The sequence below is a fragment of the Phocoena phocoena genome, chromosome 21, assembly GCF_963924675.1.
Source record: "Phocoena phocoena chromosome 21, mPhoPho1.1, whole genome shotgun sequence".
NCBI lineage: Eukaryota > Metazoa > Chordata > Mammalia > Artiodactyla > Phocoenidae > Phocoena > Phocoena phocoena.
In genome coordinates this window covers 13901094-13922995 of record NC_089239.1, presented here as the reverse complement: position 1 = coordinate 13922995, position 21902 = coordinate 13901094, and the positions used below count along the sequence as shown (strand labels likewise).

Here is a 21902-nt window from a genome sequence, read left to right as displayed (position 1 = left end):
AGTAAACATTAATCTAGTTTCATGTTTCTCAAATTTAATTTTTCTCAAATTAAAATTTAACTTCTTAGATTCCATACTCTGGTGGGTTCATAACACATTAAAGGATTAAAAACCTATTAGAGTAAAATATTGATTACTGTAGCAGAATTCTAGCTACGAATTAAATTTTTGCTTATTTTGTTTATTTCATTCCTCACAGGAGATACTTTTAACTGTGTATATCCCACTGTGGATAACAATGGCCTGTAAATATCTGTAAAAACGTAAATTATACTTTTATTATAGATAAAGTGAATCAGTTTTTTTCAATATTAAACAATTCTATCAACACAGGCATTTAACTTTTTTCCCTCCAGATTTCTAGAGAAAGAAGAAATGCATGGTTTTTGGTTAGAGAATAGTTTGATAGTCTCTAATGTTTGTTCAGTATACAGAGTAGTATGTTGAAAACAGTATTCTTTATCATAAGAATTTACTAATTTGTCATTCTTTTGAGCCCTCCATTTACCAACCATTTTCAAACAACCGGTGTACAAGGTATTGCACTTGTTACTATGAGGTATATAGGAAGTTTGAATTTGATAAAGATTCTTATCTTAAGGGACTTAAAATCTAAAAATAGTCTTGTCTAACACAGTCTACTTGAATACCTGTTATACGGGTTGGAAAGTACAGGTAGATTGCTATTCAGAGGAGAGACCAATTACTTGTTAGTGGTGGCAGGCTAGGGGAAAGAATGGAGAAATTCCATGAAGAAAATAGAATTTAAGCTAGGAATGTCCAAGAATTAGATATATAGAAATAGACAAAATACAAAGAATACATTTTAAATAATGACTCAATCTGAAAAGCAAAGGAGTTTTTTAGTCAGAAATTATGATTAGTTAGTTCAGTAGGTGGAGTAATAGGTAGTCCATGGGGGATGGTGAAAATCTGAAAAGATATGCTGGAACAAGATCTTGCTGGTCTCAGCTGGAGAGCTTTGGTTTGTTCTCATGGTACTTGGAGAGCCACTGGAAATTTTGAATAGGCAGATGGCATGAACAAATCCTGCTTCAGGAAGATAGATAACATCCTAGGAAACTACTTTCTCTTAGAAAACCAATTACAGAAATGTAGACTCAAGGTATATATATAACAGTTGGCAATCATTTAGCAGTATTCAACAAAGTTAGCTTTTTAAGATTTTTATAAAAAGGGATGATGTCGAGTAATGTTTCTTACCTTCAAGCTAAAAATATTACAGTATGCCTGCCACCTACCTGTTCCCTAGGTTGTAGTCTCTGTCTACCAGGGCATAGACCTGTTTCAGATTCCTGTCTTCATCCCTCTTTTGTAGACTTTATTAATGCCTGTTAATTTTTTTTAACTGTTGTTTGCTTTTAATTCCAAAGTATCCTGATTTGGGCAGAAAAAAAAAATTGTCACTCTAGCTAAAATAATATAGAGACTGTTTTCAACTCTCAGATTACTCGAAATCAGGTTTAGTTTGGGATGTACACATGTTCATAGTTAACGTAAAATTATAATGTGAGTCTACATGCCTAAGTACAGAAATGTCACAGAACAATTGATGATGAATTAATAAATGAGTGATGTGGACAATGACAGCTGAAGTTTAAGCGAGAGATGAACTGAGCCTCATGGTTAGCTGTTGAGACTAGGCTGTTCACAATGATTTTTGAAAGAATCCCCTTAACCATTTCCTTATGGTCTGCTTGCTGGTTTCCAAAACTGTTTTTGGCATTTTTTTAATCATAATTTTATGTCCTATACATTTCAGGTCACATACCGTTGTGGTTTTATATCATTTTATCAAATTATCCTCTTTAGGAAAGTCATTCTTACTATTCAAATAGAAATAAAGATACATACCTCAGCTTGTTATCTCCAGATACAAAAAAAAAAGAATGTTTTTCTTTAAAACTGCCAGACATCTGTTATTCTTCTCACACCTTCTGAATTTGTATCTTTAGCCAGTTCTAACCATTAATTACCACAGTTGAGGTGTAACACATTAAATATAACATTTTTCTTATTTGAGGCAGTTTCTGTACTTTAGAGAAAACAGATCTCTTTAGTGCTGAATGCTAAGCGTCTTTGAAGACATCCTCTGTCATATCCTTGTGGTGGAGATTGGGATAGAGGAAAATAAAACTGTGTCTTAAAAAAGACTTCATCAGTCCCAACATTCCTGAATTTCTTCAGTAAGTGTGCTGGTAATTCCAAATAATACATATATATTAAGAATTAAAGTTGTATCTATTTAAAATATGAAGAATAAATTAATGCTTCTGTATATAAAATCAATCTGTCAAATAAATTTTTTAGGTTGAAAACAAAACTCATGGACAGCAATGCATATATATAGCTGTATAACTTGAAAGTTCCTAGAAGATTCCTTGTGAGCGGCAATGTCATTTATTTGGTTAGCTCAGTTTGAATGACCATTTAGGCACTTAATTATATGTATAATACTAGACTGTATATTTGTTTTGTGTCTCTGTTTTTTTAAGAGTTTGACTCGTATATAAAGAATATTTTGAATGTTGTTGAGCCTAAGTATTTTGCCTGAGTGAAGAGTGTGAGTCACAGTCATCAAAGCTAAGAGGACAAAGAACAGTGTTGTGTCAAGAGATATTCTAGCTTCTGGACTATATTCTGTACTTGAGTTGGCCCTTTTCTTTTCAGTGTTTCCAGTATTGATTTTATGGATGACCTGCACAGGTCATTTAATCTTTTCCTGTTATTTCTCCACCAATAGAGTGAATTATTGTCATTTACCATTTATGTAACTTACAGAATGGTGGAGATTAGAGTAATAAATCCAAACTTAGGAGAACTCCCTTTAAACAATGAGAGTTCCCTACAATTCTCTGGCATCACAACAAAATAAAATTACACTGGCTCCAATATATCACCCTTCTTCACTGTGAAACTGAACTAGAGCAGCAGCACAAATCCTGCCAGGTGACTCATTTAAAAAATCGGGGGACGGGGACTGATCTCTAGTCATATCGCATAGTTACTGCTGCCCTCCAGGAATAAATTTATCACACACATTCTGTACTTCTGTGCCTTGAACCGCTTCAGAATATTTGGAGGAGAAGATTAGATTGCCCACTTTATAGAGAGCCCTGATTCTAACCCATGACTGACAAACAAATAAAGGTAGAACCTTAAGGGTGTTGATCGAGTTAGATATGAGAGGGAGTTAGGGACCTTGATTTTTCTTTTTTCAATTTTGAGTCAATTTAAAGATCTGTAATGACTCAAGCAGAGAGTCGATTTCCCATCCAGTAATCATTTTTCAGTAAATGTGTTCTTAAAAGTCCACATAGTAAATATTTTAGGCTTTGTGGGCCAAGAGACAAAATAGAGGATTTTAGGTAGGTACTTATATAGCCATTTAAAATGTAACCATTTAAAAATGTAAAAACCATTCTTAGCTTGCAGGCCACACAAAACCAGTAGGTTGGAGCTGGCCCGCAGATCAAAGCTTATCAAGGCCTTCCATAGAGCTCTGTTTTGTTCAGATAGAGAAGCTTGAGGGTCTGAGACAGTTCTGATGATCTCATCTCGTCCTTACTAGTGCCTGGTAAAGGCATGGGCCCACAAACCATCTCTGGCCCCAACCATAAGGAGAGGTTCGCTGAGAAAGCTTTCTTCTCTTTTAAAATAGATGTCGGCAACTTCCCTTTTGTCCTTGGGTAAGACTGCCTGGCACTGGTGGAGCGCAGCTGCCGCAGTCATCTTATGACCTGAGACGGGAAAGCCCGGAGCCCTGAGACCAGGGAATTGGAGAAATTTCTGACATTTGCTTCTAGAGAGGAATAATTCTTCTTCACAAAAACCCTTATAGAATATCTGTTAAATATTTCCCTATTATTGATTGTCGTTCTTTCTAAGTGGGTTGTACAAAGTCTCACCAAATTTTTCTGTTTCTTTTTTTTATTAAGTTTTTTTTTTTTTGATGTGGACCATTCTTTAAGAGTCTTTATTGAATTTGTTACAGTACTGCTTCTGTTTTATGTTTTGGTTTTTTGGCCACGAGGCATGTGGGATCTTAGCTCCCCAACCAGGGTTTGAACCTGCACCCCCTGCATTGGAAGGCGAGGTCTTAACCGCTGGACCCCCAGGGAAGTCCCTCTAGTTTCTTTATTCTACTTATTTCCATGGAATGAGTGCTTCTATTACATTATTCGCTGATACTTTTCTATGACTTCTTGTAGTGCTTCAGCCTTGTTGTCTGATGAAGCACTCCATGGATATTCTTTTGTTGCTATGAAACTATTTAGAATTTGAGGGAAGAATTATTTCATAAAGAAAAATATATACATTTACTAAAGCAAAGAATTTTGTGTTACACTGGTCTCTCCTGTACTTTAGGGTAGAGGGAAGAGTTACATTTAAGGTTAAGTCATAGTCTCTGCTTTTAAATAGCTTACAGTTTACATGTAGCATCTAATATTAGCAAGTGCTTAGTAAATGGTAGTTGCATCCCTTCCTTATATTAGTGAGTAGTGTTTTTGCTCAGTATTTCACTCCATGAGTGCATGTCCCAGAATGAGTAAGAGGTGGAAGAAGTGAATCTGCAGTGTTCTGTATTGCGCTCAGTTCCACCATGCATATTAATAGAGAGAACTGCTTCTTACACATAGTGTGTTGTTAATGTTTAAAAATACTGTCTGTACTTTATCTGGTGTTCAGTTGATCTGCTTAGACACTGGAAGTGAAACTGGCTGGTGTTGGATTTACTGAGAAACTTTACATCTGTCTCTACCATCGCATTGCTAAGGCATCTTAAAGGATAATCTTGACCAAAGGCAAATTTTACCTTTCACGATGACTTTAGAAACTAACACCTTTAGAAAATGGGGCTCCAGGGTAATCTAATAAAGCTGGAGCATAGCAGGCCTATCAGATTATGAAGAAAAAATAGAGTGGGAAGAGAAGTGGGAGAGGTGATATCAAAGTAAATGACAGATGGTCTTCAATGACACGCTGAGGGATTCAAGTTTATGTGAAGGCACTGAAGAGTCACTGAGTTTGGGGTGAGGAATAACTTGGTAAGATCTGTATTTCAGAATAGTAGTTCTGAAACCATGTTCCCATGATTTAATGAGCCGGATTATGGATTTCCATCACTATAATTGAATAATTTAGTGGGTGTCTTATCCAATTTCCAGAAAAATGTTAATGATTAGAATGTTCTTAAAGTTCTTCTCCTGTGATGAGGACATAACAGAAATATTCACAGAAAAATTCAAGAAGTTTAGTTTGACCACTTGTGTTTTCCATTAATACATGCTAATGGCTGTGCTTTTATGTTGTTTATGTATAAACAGTCATTTTTCTGCTGGCAAATGTGATATAATTAAATTTGTCAGCATTTCATGGTGAATCTTGTGAACACCATTAAGAATTTATTGGCTCTCTCTTGTGAGAACACCAGAATCACAACTAGCTGCTGGACAGTCATTGATAGGAAGATGCTGGAACTCACCAAAAAAGATACCCCGAATACAAGAGAAAGGAGAAGCCACAATGAGATGGTAGGAGGGGCACAATCGCAGTAAAATCAAGTCCTGTAACTGCTGGGTGGGTAACTCACAGACTGGAGAACACTTATACCACAGAAGGCCACCCACTGGAGTGAAGGTTCTGAGCCCCACGTCCGGCTTCCCAACCTGGGGGTCTGGCAAGAGGAGGAGGAATTCCTAGAGAATCAGACTTTGAAGGCTAGTGGGATTTGATTGCAGGACTTCAACAGGACTGGGGGAAACAGAGACTCCACTCTTGGAGGGCACACACAAAGTAGTGTGGGCATCGGGATCCAGGGGAAGGAGCAGTGACCCCAGGGGAAACTGAACCAGACCTACCTGCTGTTGGAGGGTCTCCCACAGAGGTGGGGGGTGGCTGTGGCTCACCGTGGGGACAAGGACACTGGCAGCAGAAGTTCTGAGAAGTACTCCTTGACAGGAGCTCTCCCAGAATCCACCATTAGCCCCACCAAAGAGCCCAGGTAGGCTCCAGTGTTGGGTTCCCTCAGGCCAAAAACCAACAGGGAGGGAAAGCCAGCCCCACCCATCAGCAGTCAAGCAGATTAAACTTTTACTGAGCTCTGCCCACCAGAGCAACAGCCAGCTCTACCCACCACCAGTCCCTCCCATCAGGAAACCTGCACAAGCCTCTTAGAAGGAACACTGCCAAACTCATTCTATGAGGCCACCATTACCCTGATACCAAAACCAGACAAAGATACTACAAAAAAAGAAAATTAAAGACAAATATCACTCATGAATATAGATGCAAAAATCCTCAACAAAATACTAGCAAACAGAATCCAACAACACATTAAAAGGATCGTACACCATGATCAAGTGGGATTTATCCCAGAGATGCAAGGATTCTTCAGTATATGCAAATCATTGTGATACACCATATTAATAAACTGAAGAATAAAAACCATATGATCATCTCAATAGATGCAGAAAAAAGCTTTTGACACAATTCAACCCCCCTTTATGATAAAAACTCTCCAGAAAGTGGGCATAGAGGGAACCTACCTCAACATAATAAAGGCCATATATGACAAACCCACAGCAAACATCATTCTCAGTGGTGAAAAACTGAAAGCATTTCCTCTAAGATCAGGGACAAGACAAGGATGTCCACTCTCACCAATATTATTCAACATAGTTTTGGAAGTCCTAGCCATCAGAGAAGAAAATCAAGAAAAAGAAGTAAAAGGAATACATATTGGAAAAGAAGAAGTAAATCTGTCACTGTTTGCAGATGACATGATACTATACAGAGTGAATCCTAAAGATGCCACCAGAAAACTACTAGAGCTATTCAATGAATTTGGTAAAGTTGCAGGATACAAAATTAATGCACAGAAATCTCTTGCATTCCTATACACTAATGGTGAAAAATCTGAAAGAGAAATTAAGGAAACACTCCCATTTACCATTGCAACAAAAAGAATAAAATACCTAGGAATAAACTTACCTAGGGAGACAAAAGACGTGTATGCAGAAAACTATAAGACACTGCTGAAAGAAATTAAACATGATACCAACAGATGGAGAGATATACCATGTTCTTGGATTGGAAGAATCAATATTGTGAAAATGACTATACTACCCAAAGCAATCTACAGATTCAATGCAATCCCTATCAAATTACCAATGGCATTTTTTACGGAACTAGAACAAAAAATCTTAAAATTTGTATGGAGACACAAAAGACCCCGAATAGCCAAAGCAGTCTTGAGGGAAAACAACGGAGCTGAAGGAATCAGACTCCCTGACTTCACACTATACTACAGTGTTACAGTAATCAAGACAATATGGTACTGGCACAAAAACAGAAAAGTAGGTCAATGGAACAAGATAGAAAGCCCAGAGATAAACCCACACACCTATGGTCAACTAATCTATGACAAAGGAGGCAAGGATATACAATGGAGAAAAGGCAGTCTCTTCAATAAGTGGTGCTGGGAAAACTGGACAGCTACATGTAAAAGAATGAAATTAGAACACCATACACAAAAATAAACTCAAAATGGGTTAGAGACCTAACGTAAGACTGGACACTATAAAACTCTTAGAGGAAAACATAGGAAGAACACTCTTTGACATAAATCATGTCAAGATCTTTTTTGATCCACCTCCTAGAGTAATGGAAATAAAAACAAAAATAAACAAATGTGACCTAATGAAACTTGAAAGCTTTTGCACTGCAAAGGAGACCATAAACAAGACGAAAAGACAACCCTCAGAATGGGAGAAAATATTTGCAAACGAATCAACAGACAAAGGATGAATATCCGAAATATATAAACAGCTCATGCAGCTCAATATTAAAAAAACAAACAACCCAATCCAAAAATGGGCAGAAGACCTAAATAGACATTTCTCCAAAGGAGACATACAGATGGCCATGAAGCACATGAAAAGCTGCTCAACATCACTAATTATTAGAGAAATGCAAATCAAAACTACGAGTATCACCTCACGCCAGTTAGAATGGCATCATCAGAAAATCTACAAACAACAGATGCTGGAGAGGGTGTGGAGGAAAGGGAACCCTCTTGCACTGTTGGTGGGAATGTAAATTGATACAGCCACTATGGAGAACAGTATGGAGGTTCCTTAAAAAACTAAAAATAGAATTACCATATGATCTAGCAATCCCACTACTGGGCATATACCCAGAGAAAACCATAATTCAAAAAGACACATGCACCCCAGTGTTCATTGCAGCACTGTTTACAATAGCCAGGTCATGGAATCAACCTAAATGCCCATCGACAGATGAATAGATAAAGAGGATGTGGTACATATATACAATGGAATATTACTCAGCCACAAAAAGGAACGAAACTGTGTCATTTGTTGAGATGTGGATGGATCTAGAGACTGTCATACAAAGTGAAGTAAGTCAGAAAGGGAAAAACAAATATCGTATATTAACGCATGTATGTGGAACCTAGAAAAATGGTACAGATGAACCGGTTTGCAGGACAGAAGTTGAGACAGATGTAGAGAACAAACATATGGACACCAAGGCGGGAAAGCTGCGGGGGGTAAGAGGTGTGATGAATTAGGCGATTGGGATTGACATGTATACACTGATGTGTATAAAATTGATGACTAATAAGAACCTGCTGTATAAAAAAATAAATAAAATTTTTTAAAAAAAGAAATTATTCGAACCCTTGCCTGAAGTGTCACAGCCTTACAACAATGAAAAACTGGAGACAGGGAGACTGTCTTAAATCCTTTCTTTTCTTAATCTTGTGTTTGGTGGGGGTACCCAAGTGTTTTGAATAACCAACCAGCATATATTTGAGAATTTACTATGTACCATTAACGGGAGCTTTCTAGAGGACCCAGAAAACCTATACAATACTTTCCATATTTCAGTAACCTTAGTTTTACTTGGTAAACAAACACTCTCCCTGTGTTCTAATTTATAAAATAGTGCTGAATTGACATAGGTATTCAGAAAGGAAGTAATCAGCAAGGCTTCAAGTAATCAAGGAAGATTTCTTAGAAAAGGTGAGACTTGCACTAGATCTCATAATCCAGAAAGGCAGAGCAAAGGGCTTCTCTGAAAGAAGCAACATGTACAATGAACATGGACTTTGGTCTGAGTGGAGTAGAGTCTTTACTGGGGTATCCTAGAAAACAGGTTAGGACTAGGTAGTTTTGATCAAATTATAAACATGATTCCAAAGTTTAACATTGTCTTAACAGTCTTAAAATTATTCTTCCTTTATAATTCTTCAAAGTTTTAAAAATGGAACCTTTGAATCTTCAAATCAGGTTTTTGGTTAAATGTGTAATTCAATTAGGGCATTCTATCATAATCATTTACTAAAATTAGAAAAGAAATGTAATTAATTACTTTGACTGTCTTTGCTTACTTATTCTGTTGTCTTTATATTCCGGGAACAAGTTTGGTAGAACTCATTCATCCAAAAGTATTTAATGTGCATCTTCGACGTGGCAGGCAGTGAACATCAGGCAAGAGTCCCAGCCCTCAGGGACCTTACAGAGACCCCTAGTTGTGAGGAGAGTGGCAGGGAGTGGAGGATGGACAGGAAGACAGTCGTTCAGGGAAAGGATGGGTATGTTAGAATTTTCAGTAAGGTGGTCAGAGAAAGACAACTAAGAAGATGGTGTTTCTTAGAATCAGTAAGCGAGAATTAATAATGAATAGTCTGTGGTATTTTTCAAAAAGCTTTGACAGTTGATTTTTCTCATAATTTATTCGCTAGGGTGTAAAAGGGGACAAAAATAGCTGCTCGATCTCATGTGCCCACCCAATGATTTTTCAGATGAATGCACTGGACACCCTTGGTCAGACTGCTTTGCATAGAGCTGCTCTTGCCGGTCACCTGCAGACCTGCCGCCTGCTGCTGAGTTACGGCTCTGATCCCTCCATCATCTCTTTACAAGGCTTTACAGCAGCACAGATGGGGAACGAAGCAGTGCAGCAGATTCTGAGTGGTAAGTTAAGATAGACATTGCATTCTGTTCTTCCTCTTCCATGTCTGTCCACTGATAAACTCTTTCCACAGACAAACTTTGTGCCCCTTGTTTTAAGTGGCTCTTTGGAGTATTTTCTTTGCCTGAATATTTTTCCTGCCTTTCCTTGCTTGCAGTTTAGCCTGTGGCTCTGCCCATCAGCCTATTTTGGTGGGGTTGAGGTAGGTGTCATGAAGAGAGGCAACCATTTTCTTTAATTTTTTTAGTGTTAAGTTGGAAACCTGACTTATGGGTGTTATGATCAAAGGTTACTTAAAACTCCTATAAACAGTGTGGAATTACGGTTGCTCTGAAATCTATCAAATAGGGAAAATTACAAATCGTTCATATGGTAATGATCTTATAATTAATTGTTCTTACATGTATTATATTCTGCTTTCTGTAATTCTTAACTTCACTGTGCTATTATGATATTGTCTTGTCTTTCCTGGTTTAAATATAATTATAAAATCTTCCTGAGTGTTACAGTGCCTACCTAGTACCGTGTTATATACTTTAAGTATCTCGTTTATTGAGGGCGATCAAACATAAAACTGTTACAAAAATAGATACTAGTTTCCAAAGCCCCCAAATCAGAGGAAATAACATGGTCTGCCTACTGAAAAATGAATAAGAAGTTACAAAAGAAATTTAATATAATTGACTCTTCTTTCTCATTCTTTTAATTTTTTCCATGGATTATGTCTGCTGTAGAATGACCTAACAAACTGAAAGAGTAAAATGGAGTAGGCTACAGGCAAGGAATCAGAAGTCTGCTGCTTTCCCTACGTATAATGCAGTAGTTCTTTTCTTCATCAGACGCAGCATACCCTCTTTATTATGAATATTTTATAGCATCCATTTACTATCCAGAAATGAAATTCATAGATATTATGACCTAACTATACAGAGACCTTTCCAAAAATCTTTATTAAATGCCCTGTCTTACTCTGTAAAACTCACTTCCCTGAATAAAGTACTTTAGCTTATTATAGCATCACTTGATCTTCCCGTTTGGACACTGGGCTCAAGGAAGGTGTCTCTGGCCACAAGATATTGAAATCTTAAGCCTGGAAGAGAATTTCTGGGAAACCAACCAACGCTCACTTTATAGGTGCGAAAACTGAGCTATCAAATGATTTGTCCATCATCACAATAGAGCCCAGTTTAAATCCAGGTTTTCTGGACTTAAGTTCTTTTGTGTTACATGAGTGTGTGTACACATGTGCATTATAAAAGCCACACTTAATGTCCATGATCATACTTTGAGTGATAAGCATTGTTTTCTTTAAAAATCTTTTTATTTGGGCCAATGTGTAATGAATTTTTGGTTTGTTTATAGTATTGGATTGATCAGAATAACTCATTTGTTAGCCTCATAACTTCTAGACTTAACAGCCTGTTTTAATTATATTCTATTTAACATTTGTATCACACCTCTTAAGACATTTTAAACTGCATTTCCCTGAAGCCATAAATGTGAATTAAACAAATTTCTGTATTTAGTAGGCCTTTATTGTACACTGATTATATTTTCTAAGGTCACTGATTTCAGGAGTATTACTTCTGTTTCATAGTGTAGAAATTGAGACCAAAAAGAAAGGCTAAACATTAAGTACTGAAAGTTGAGTGGCTTCCCTCGGTTTACATAACAGAATCTATTGCAAAGCTTTGCTCCAACACTTTGAAAGACCAATGTATCATAAAGATGTCCTTGATCTCATGGTCCTATGTTTCTCCATTCCCCTTTGCCAAGTTTTGACCATAAAATTTGAAAGACAGAGTAATTGGGATGGAGAGAATTTGTGTGTCCTAAAATTTGTTTGAATTTGGCTTATGATAAGGTGGATATAGATTGAAGTAAGACACCATAAAACCTTAAATTAGATCTTAGAAATTTCTGACACCTTAACCTCTCTCTTTCCATTCACCAAATAATTTTCCCTCCTTAGCTACTCTGTGATTCCTTAAAAACCAACAGCACTCTTTCCTTTCTTTCATGTAGAAAGTACACCTATACGCACTTCTGATGTTGACTATCGGCTCTTAGAAGCATCTAAAGCCGGAGACTTGGAAACTGTGAAGGTAAGGCAGCGCTTCAATGTCTTGGGTAGCCCTGTGGAACCTTTGCTTACCAATTCATTTTAGGCTTGTAAGTGAAACTACTCAAATCCAAACAATAAAAAGGATGAGCAGAGTAGATCCATAAACAGGAGAGATCTTTAACTGTGAAGGTTTTCCTAGTATGTGCCGTACATTAAACCACTTTCTAGTCACTTTACTTCTGGTTATATGAATGCTCTTTTTATTTCCACTTTTATTAATTAAAATGTTATTTTGGCCACTTTCATAAATTCCCAAGCTAGTTCAAGCCCAGGTAATAGTAAAGTTTGAAACAATGTTCTTGACCTTTTCCAAGAGATTCTCACATTTGCTCTAGGAAAACATCCTTATGATCCTGCAGCCATTTGGAATTCACTATATGCAGAAGATGGATCTTCTTTTCTCTGTCATTGCTTTTGCCAAGGAAATTTTATCAACCTTTACTTGTGGTGCAGAAACAATGATTATAGATTGAATTTTTTCAAATATAAAATTATATTCTAGTATTGAATATGCCTTTTTAAAACACATACACTTCCCCTCTATAATCATTCATGTGTGGAAGAAGATAGCAGAAAGGGGTATGAGTTTTATTTTTGTTTGGGGATTGGTCTTGTAGTTTTATTTTTTTTTCCTTTTTTTAAAGAAAGGCTAATTGCAAATTTGGTATTGATAATCTTACCAGCTTATTTTTTACAAACTAATCTTGCTCATTTCTTATTGTCGCTTCTTATTAAACAAACTTGGTTTTTGTGATTTTTAGCAAACAAATTTTAGTACTCTCGATGATGTATACTGGTTGAAAATGACAGTAAATGCTTTCTAAACTCTGTTGCCTAGAAATTTTATTTTTGTTGCATTATGTGGCTACTTCCAACCTCTCTTCCATCTTATATTAACATCTAAGTTATTTAAAGGAAAATAGTAAATTTCAGTCATAACAGCCACTAGAGAGAAATTTTAAATTTCTCTTAGATCTGAAATTATATTTTTTTTTCTTAAAAATACTTTTATCATTTGAAATGTATCCTAATAAAATCTTAAAATATAAAAGCGATTAGGACTCCTTTTCTGTATCATAGCATGATAACCCCAGTGCTAGAATTGCTATGTGTGCCCATCATAATTAAATTAATAGTTTATTATTTTTTTAATGTGCAGGTTTTAATTCCTACATCTTGTATGTATTAGAAACCATGCCACAGCTTCCAGGTTTCTTAAATAATCCATTCACAATAAAGGCCAACTGTATTTTTATGAATAGAGTAGAAATGGCAGAAGAAAACAAAGCACAAATTAAGTGAGAATTAAGCATGATAAACTTTTCCTTCCTTAGAGGCTTTGGAAAGCATTAGAAATTAGTTATTAGAAAAAATGGCTGTTTGCTGAGTAAAGTATTTGAGAAGCAGGTAGGAAGGATATAAAAATTGCCTTGGCATTCAAAAAGAAATTGAAATAGAATAGAGGATAAAGAACTTCCAAATAGTAAAAAGCAAATATTTAATAAGCTGAATTGGCTTTCTTTTTGTTAATAAAAACATAAAATAAATTGGGTTTCATTCCCTACCTCATCCCCATTTTGCCACTGTTCTCTGCAAAAGAAAAAACAAGCTAACTTAGAATATAAAGAACTAGAATAAAAGCAGCAGCAGGAAGCAGCTTCAATCATGTAAGACACCATAGAAGGTCTTTATTGTCAATTTTTGTAGCCTTTCTTTCTAGTTTATGTATTTATTTCTGTTTAATTTTGTTTTTTGATTCTATAATTTATATATTAATAAAATATATAAAATTTGCCACAGACTCAGTTGTCATGAAAAGATATAACCTGGCCAGATGACAGTGGCTCTTCAGATTTTAGTCTCTCCCTTATGCCCAGACTTCCTTCTGTCATATAAAAATTGTACCACCTGAAAAGCCCTGTTTTTACCCTACCAGCCCCTCCTCAGTATCTCCATAGATATCTACCAGGTTCAGAGTTTTTATATTATAATAGCTCATTACAGTGAGCTATATATGAAAGCCCTTGCCATCATACCTGTAGCCTAGAAAATGTCACCGTTTTTCTCTGCTTTTTTAACTTAAGAATCCTTCTTTTCATTACCTCTTTTCTCATCACGTCCCTGAGTTTGGGTAATTAAGTAGGTAAGCAGTGAGGTAACAAGAAGATCAAAAGATTAAGAATCAAGAAAGTGGGGTTTGAGCTTTTATTCTACCCCTTACCCACTGTATGAAAAAGGATGTCACTTAACTTCTCTGAGCCTTGGTTTATTTATCTGTAAAATGGAGATGATGATTGTTTTCACACATAGATAATAATCCTCTCACTGAAAAAATAGGGAATTCTTTATAAATTGTTCCTCAAATATTTTTATTGTAGTCCATCTGTCACCATCAGCAATGCAACCGCTCTGGCCTAACTTTGCTTCTACTGCTTTGTAAGCAAACAGTTGAGCTTGTGCTGAAATGATAATACTCAAAAGGAGAATAGGTGAAATAGAAGAGATTTGGAGGATACAGCTGAAGGAGATAAAAGGCCAGAAACTAGAATATGATCAGAATCAATCTGACGTGTAGACTTAGACAAATATCCCCTCAAAGATCAAGTAAAACATTGTTGACTGCATGGCTTTGCTGAGATGGATCAAAGGGCCAAGTGGATGGCCCAGACAGAATTAATGTAATTTTCCCAGCGCCTTCTTGCCACATCAAAGGAGGCAAGAATTCTGGGTAATTCTGAGTCAACCAGGGTTGGTCTTATTTGAGCAAAGAGTGGCTAAGAGCGTGCTGGTACAAGCGTACAGGCTGTTACAGGCAGTCTCGGGGAGGAAAGCCTTATAACTATGAAGAAGGAAGGCACCATTTGCCTTGGAAATGCTTGCCTTATTATGGGTTTTTCTTTTTGATTAAGATTTTGGCCGGGAAATGTTGAAAAAGATTAAATAGCTCTGCAAACGGAACATTTGTAGACACTGTAAAGCCAAACATCGTGCTGATTTTAAAACATCACTTGTATTATCTAATCTTTGGAAAGAAATACTCATTAGAAAAATACAATTTATCCAAGATGTCTGCAGTATTTTGGAGCGAGTTCTATGAATAAATACTAACGTTCTTCTTGTGTTTGTCTGTGTGTGTGTGCCATAAAAGCAACTTTGCAGCCCTCAGAATGTGAATTGCAGAGATTTAGAGGGCCGGCATTCTACACCCCTACACTTTGCGGCAGGCTATAACCGTGTGTCTGTCGTGGAGTACCTCCTACACCATGGTGCCGATGTCCATGCCAAAGACAAAGGGTATGCATTAGAATTTCACTGTTTGGGATTCATTTTCTTGATACTTAAAATTTATTTTCTTTATATTTTTGAAGTTTTAGGTATTTTTTCCCTATTAAGAAAGTAATGCATGTTCTTTTTAAGTTTAAAGCATAAATTAAAACATTATGGAAATGTATAGTATAGAAAGTGAAAAGTCCCTCTCACTCCACCTCCTAGAGACTACAGCATCAATATTTTGTTGAAACCGTCTGGAGTTTTGAAGGACCTGTCGCAGTGCGTGTGCTGTTGTGGTGGAGCTTACTTTTAATGTAAATGATGATGTCACTGCACACGGTCTGCTTTGCAATTTGCCTTTTTCACCCAGTAGTATATGCTGAATGTCTTTCCATGTCAGTACTTAATAGTTCATTTCATCCTTTTAATGCCTATATATAGTATTTTACTGCATTATGTACATGTGTTTATATAGTTTGTAATTTATTGTTCACCCCTTTTTTTGCTATTAAAAATGTTTAATCTCCTCCTAAAAGAAGCCACCCATCCCAAAGTCATAGTAATAGAAACATAATTTTATTTTTACTCATTCAGATATTCTCTATTTTTTATTAGTTTACTGAACTGTTTTAATTTATCTAGACAGAGTTTAAAGCAGCCGTGGAAGCTATTTAGAAAAGCAAGAAGGAAGTTTTAACTGAAATGAGCTTCCATATCCTGAGTTAATTTCATATCATCTTAAAATATAAATAAGCACCTTTCTGTGTAATTACATACCAGACTGCTGTAGAATTAAACCACACAACTTAGACCTCAGTTAACCATTTTGGGCTTATTTATCTTTTAAAAGGGACACATCAGACATGAGTATTTAATAATATTATCACTAGCTCTTTCAAAGTATTATGGTGCGTTAGAGAGGAACCAACATTTGTTTCTATTGCCATCAGTGCCCCCCCACTTTATTCTTGGCCACGCCGCGTGGGATCTTAGTTCCCCGACCAGGGATTGAATCTGCACCCCCTGCATTGGAAGTGCAGAGTCTCAACCACCGGACTGCCAGGGAAGTCCCTCTATTGCCCCATTTTAGCAGTCAGTATTTTTGGTCTCAAAACATTAAAAACAAAAACAGAAAAACCTGATCTCTCTAACTAAAAAGGTACTAATTTGATACCTTGTGTTTGCTGTGTACTAAGTGCAACTTAAACTTATCCTTTTGATGCATCCTTTTTTATGGGGACATCTTTGTCCTTTTAGAATGCCAGCTGCCTTCCAATCAGAACTTAGAGTCATCACAGGATAGTTTGCTCATCTGACTAGAGTTTATGGTTGATTTCATTATTTTCTTTACAGAATACTGAAGTTTCTCTATCACTTGGATTTTGGGTTTTCATTGCTTGGCACCTAAATATTTAAATCTATGCACAGAAACCACTACCAGATTATTAACAATAAAAAAAAAAGCCAAAAACAAAAGGTTGAACTTGCCTAAGTAAATAAGTTAGATTGCATTGTGTATTTTATAAGTAAGCAAGCATACAGTTTTCACTAGGAAGACCCAAATGGAAGAAAATCTGAGAGATGATAAAACCAGATTATTAATTAGTTAGTTATTCCTGAAATCACTTTGTAGTGTTGCTCTTTATATTGCCAGGATGAAACCTGAATTAAAAGTATTATAATAGAACCTTTTTTTATGGGTATATCTATATGTATTTTAAGAATAAAGATTGCTGTGAAATTTATATCCATCACCAAGAAACTAAGCAAGGTCCTTATATTGAAAGGGACATTTTTGAAATTTTTGAAATTGTTAATCCTTATTTGGAAATGGATGATGCTATCTTCAAGATCAGAGGAGAACTTTTTTTTTAAGTGAGTGTTCAGTATAATCAATGCCATAGAGAATTATTTTTATTATACATATCATTTTAATGCAAAGATTTGTTGTATGTCTTTAAAATAATTTTCTTTTGTTTAGTGGCTTGGTGCCTCTTCATAATGCTTGTTCATATGGACACTATGAAGTAGCTGAGCTCTTGGTAAGGCATGGGGCTTCTGTCAATGTGGCAGACTTATGGAAATTTACCCCTCTACATGAAGCAGCAGCTAAAGGAAAATATGAAATCTGCAAGCTCCTTTTAAAAGTATGTAATTTTTAAAATTATAAAGTAATTATATTTATTATTTGGTTAGGACATAAAATTACATCAGAGTAAATTATTCTATAATACAGTGAGTGCAGTAAGTGCTGTAGAGACTGCTTCCATTTTCTATTTTAGGGAGATGTTTAAGTGTGATATCATGATACTCACGTAGCTTTGAGTAATGTCTGAAATGCCTTTCTGAACTGACTTGATTATGTTGAGTTCATCACAGTTCAACAAGGTAGATTTTGGAAAGAGTTGAATTAGTTTGCATTGCTTATCTGATACTTACAGTATTAATATCAGAAAACATTTGTACGAGAAGAACCGAGTTTTTCCATCAAGTTTGATTTTTTCTTCTTACTAGCTATTTTATTATTGTTAACAAGCTCATTTCTAATTATTAAGCATTATTTAAACATTAAAGGATATGAAGTTAAATTAAAGGATGTGAAATTAATTAAAAGATGTGAAAAATGACTGGACATGTATTTATGTCATTTTCTCTTTTTTTTTTAAACTAGAGAAAAACTTGTCCTGGTTAAATATAAAATTCTTCTCCTGCAACTTTCATGGGATCAAGTATGTTCTTATGAGTTTTGAGAATAACACTCTATTTGATACTCGTTTTTATTATCACTGGTTAGTAAGAAATAACTTCTAGGACAATGTGAATTCATTGTCTAGGTTGGTTATTCCAGATTTTTCCATTGGGCCTATAGCAGTCTGTGTCAGGCCTGTAATAAAGATTCTTGACTTTTATTGACCTTATTTCATAGGTATAGATGATTAAACTTTTAAAATCAAATTAACTGTTAATACATTTCTACCTAATTTCATGATAGGTTCTAAGACTTACAATGGAAATATTTTTAAATTACCAAACTTTCTTGTTATTGATTCCATTTGGAATTAAGTACTTTTTCCACCTGTGTGTCTTCCTCTTCTCACTTCATCAACACTGAGTATCTCTATATAATTGAAATCTGGTCAACATTAATATCCAGGCCGTGATTAAAAGGAAAAGTGGTTTCTGAAGACAGCTTGGAGTCTGAGAAAGTATATGATACAAAAAGTAAAAGACACTCGACGCCTTTCCCACTCACCATCACTGTTGATCCTGAGGCTTGGGGCTTTGATTGGGAAGTATTGATAGTTAGAAAGCTGATCCAGTATATTGCTAAGTAGGAATTTTGCAAGAAAGACCAAATATTGCCTCTGTTTTTCACAATGTGTATAGAATAGATAATCTTTCTTTGGATGAGTGAAGGTGAAGTTAAAAATAAAGAAACAAAACAAAGATACTACAGAAAACACAAACCCCATTTGGTTATTTTGTAGCATGGAGCAGATCCGACTAAAAAGAACAGAGATGGAAATACACCTTTAGATTTGGTAAAAGAAGGAGACACAGATATTCAGGACTTACTGAGAGGAGATGCTGCTTTGTTGGATGCTGCCAAGAAGGGCTGCCTGGCAAGAGTGCAGAAGCTCTGTACCCCAGAGAATATCAACTGCCGAGACACCCAAGGCAGAAACTCAACCCCTCTGCACTTGGCAGGTAAGCATCACCAGCCCTTCCAAGGCTCATGATCTTTCTTAGATGCCTAATACAGCTCACCAGAAGATGAAAGAAATGCTGAGCATGAAGAGTGCTACTCAGAAAATGCTTGATTGATGTGATTTTAAATAATTTCTTATTATAAATTATATAAATTTCTTATTGTAAATGTCTTATACTTAATTGTGTGATAGTAGTTTAAAGCAAAAAGTATTAATGTTTTCTGGTCCTTATCATTTATATACATATTTTCCTTTTTCTTTTAAGCTGACATTTGCCTTTTCTCATTCTAACAGCAGGCTACAATAACCTGGAAGTAGCTGAATATCTTCTAGAGCATGGAGCAGATGTTAATGCCCAAGACAAAGGTGGTTTAATTCCTCTTCACAATGCAGCATCCTATGGGGTGAGCATGCTAAAGTTAAAGTCTAGAAAACTTCACTGATATTTACTACTTTTAAATGCATACCATGCATGCAATAAGTAGATATCTAACCAACAGCGTAATTTAGCACAATTTTAATCTTACTATTCAGAGTGTTTCTAGCCTTCTCAGGCATAACTATCTTTTGGCCAAGGACCATACTTTTTATAGCTTTTTGGTCTCTTCACATTATCTAGCACAATAATTGTTATGTAATGGCTGCTCAGTTAATATTTATTGATGTAGATAATAAATTTTAACTCTACCTTAAGTAGATTTTAGAAACTATGAAAACCAGGAGGTTCCTCTGTAGGCATGGAAATTATGCTTGCTTATGTTTATCCTCAGCATCTTAGAAAGATTCAAGAAAATGGTTGAGCTATTGGTGTATGTGGTTTCATAGAGTTCAGATGACTAGCTGAAACCCCACATTGAAAGTCGCAATTGATTCTTGAAAAGCCCTGTAACTGTAATCTGTAATCATCACCTGAAAGAGGAAGAGGGTTGTATTCCAGTGCCTTGACATTTGTTGGACTGACTGCCTGGAAGTCACCAAGGCCCACTTTAGGTCTGATGAATCACACAGGAAGAAGATGAATGCTTTTGTGCTTGTCAGAATCCCTATTTGACTGTAAAGATGCACACGTGCCAGAATGTACATACTAGGGGCTCTCATAGATGGAATCATTATTGGTGAGGACAGTTTCCAGATTTGCAAAAGCCTGACAGACTATAAGTAAAAACTAATCACCATGATTCCCATACTCTCTTACTCTCTTCTCCCTTGCCCTTCATAATGAGAATATCTGCATCTTCTCATGCCCCCTCTCAAAGACCAGTATTTCAGGGAGATGACATGTCTGAGTGGGAATAATCAAGGAAAGCAAACAACCTAGTTTCAAGTTGGACAGAAAGGAAAGAAAATTTTACTTCCAAGTGTGATATATGCTAATTGAAAGTTATCAGATTTAATAAATATATTATTAGTACTGAAATCCTCTTGAAACTTCTGTATTTGAAGTTATCTTTCCAAAGATAATTAATCCTTTATTAAAATCATTAGAATTTTCTTTTAGCCTTCTTTCATATAAAATTCTCAATTTCACTGTACTACGTGTATTTCTACTGAAGACCAGGCATGCTAAATATTTACTGCTAATATACTACATATATGTGTGTGTATAATCCTTTTACCTTTGAGTTATAAGTATAGATATGTATCATTTGGAGAATAATGTCCAGTACTTTTCTTAGCATGATCCTTCTCTCCATGTCTCTAAGCCTCAGTTAAAAGTTTATCAGTTAAGAGTTTATAAAGCTGATGGGATCAGTGTCTTTTAACTTCTGTATAAATCTACTAGTGAGCGAGGATAGGTGTAGGCAGTAGAATTATACTTCTTGACTTGATCTAATAAAACCTAAACTGTCAACTGTGTAGACTATGTTGATCTATGTACTGTGTTTCCAGTATATCCCATACTTTGTGGATGTGGAAAAGTTCAGTCCTGTCAGTCTTTTCCTTTCATAGCTTTCATAGTTGTCACTGAGGATGAAGAAAGTAAAACTAAATTTTTAAGGTTTAAGTATTTTACCTTTTAATTCCCGTTCTTCTGATGGGAAAGGTGTTGAGATTCTACTTATTACACATATGTGTCGATCTGTGACCAGTGTGAAAGAAAGAAAATTTATAGTGGTTCTCTTTTGTGGCTAAATATAATAAGGTAGAGAGCAGGATGGCCTTGTCTTTGTTCGTATTCCCTTGCAACTATCTTGCCATTAGCTGAGGGAGTGTAATGCAGTCCGCCTCCTGACCAGAGGCCCGCTGTCCCGTTTTCATAAACTTATTTCACCATTATCCACAACTCCTGCTCTCCTCTTCTAACTCCAAGTGAGAAAGATCATGAGCATTTTTAGTTTCATTCTCTCTTTTTATGTTATCCTGCTTTTTATCACATCCCTACTGCTGAGCTCTTTGTAAATGAATGTAGCTTATGGAGGTAAAAATGAAGAGAAAGTTCTCCAGGCTGTGTAGAGGGCATTTGGTAGAGGTTTCAGTCAACCTGGTTCATCCCATCCTTCTACTAAAGAATGCTAATGAGCTAGACAGTATGTTTGTAGCAAGTACTTTTGCCTCAGTGTGTGGGTGGATTTTTTGACTCACTCTAAAAATCCTTCTTGTATTAAACTTGGAAACTTAAAAATCAAATATCTGTGAGCTAATGACTATGTACTCTTATTCACTAAAACCTTTACTTTGATGGTTTCTTGACTTTTTTTGGTTACCATGTTTTTACCATGTACAACATATACCCACCCTCCCACCCCCAGTAACATCTCATAGTGATTTTCAGTTGG

At 35.9% G+C, this 21902-nt stretch overlaps 1 protein-coding gene across 1 annotated transcript in view; it reads left to right on the top strand.

Moving 5' to 3' along the window:
• TNKS (tankyrase) overlaps positions 1–21902 on the top strand; it is a 174061-nt gene that overhangs the window by 125408 nt on the left and 26751 nt on the right. Inside the window, exons 12-17 of the mRNA XM_065899772.1 lie at positions 9851–10022; positions 12046–12125; positions 15294–15439; positions 17397–17562; positions 18904–19123; positions 19420–19529. Of these exons, the coding sequence (XP_065755844.1) occupies positions 9851–10022; positions 12046–12125; positions 15294–15439; positions 17397–17562; positions 18904–19123; positions 19420–19529 (894 nt within the window). The remainder of the gene's footprint in view (positions 1–9850; positions 10023–12045; positions 12126–15293; positions 15440–17396; positions 17563–18903; positions 19124–19419; positions 19530–21902) is intronic.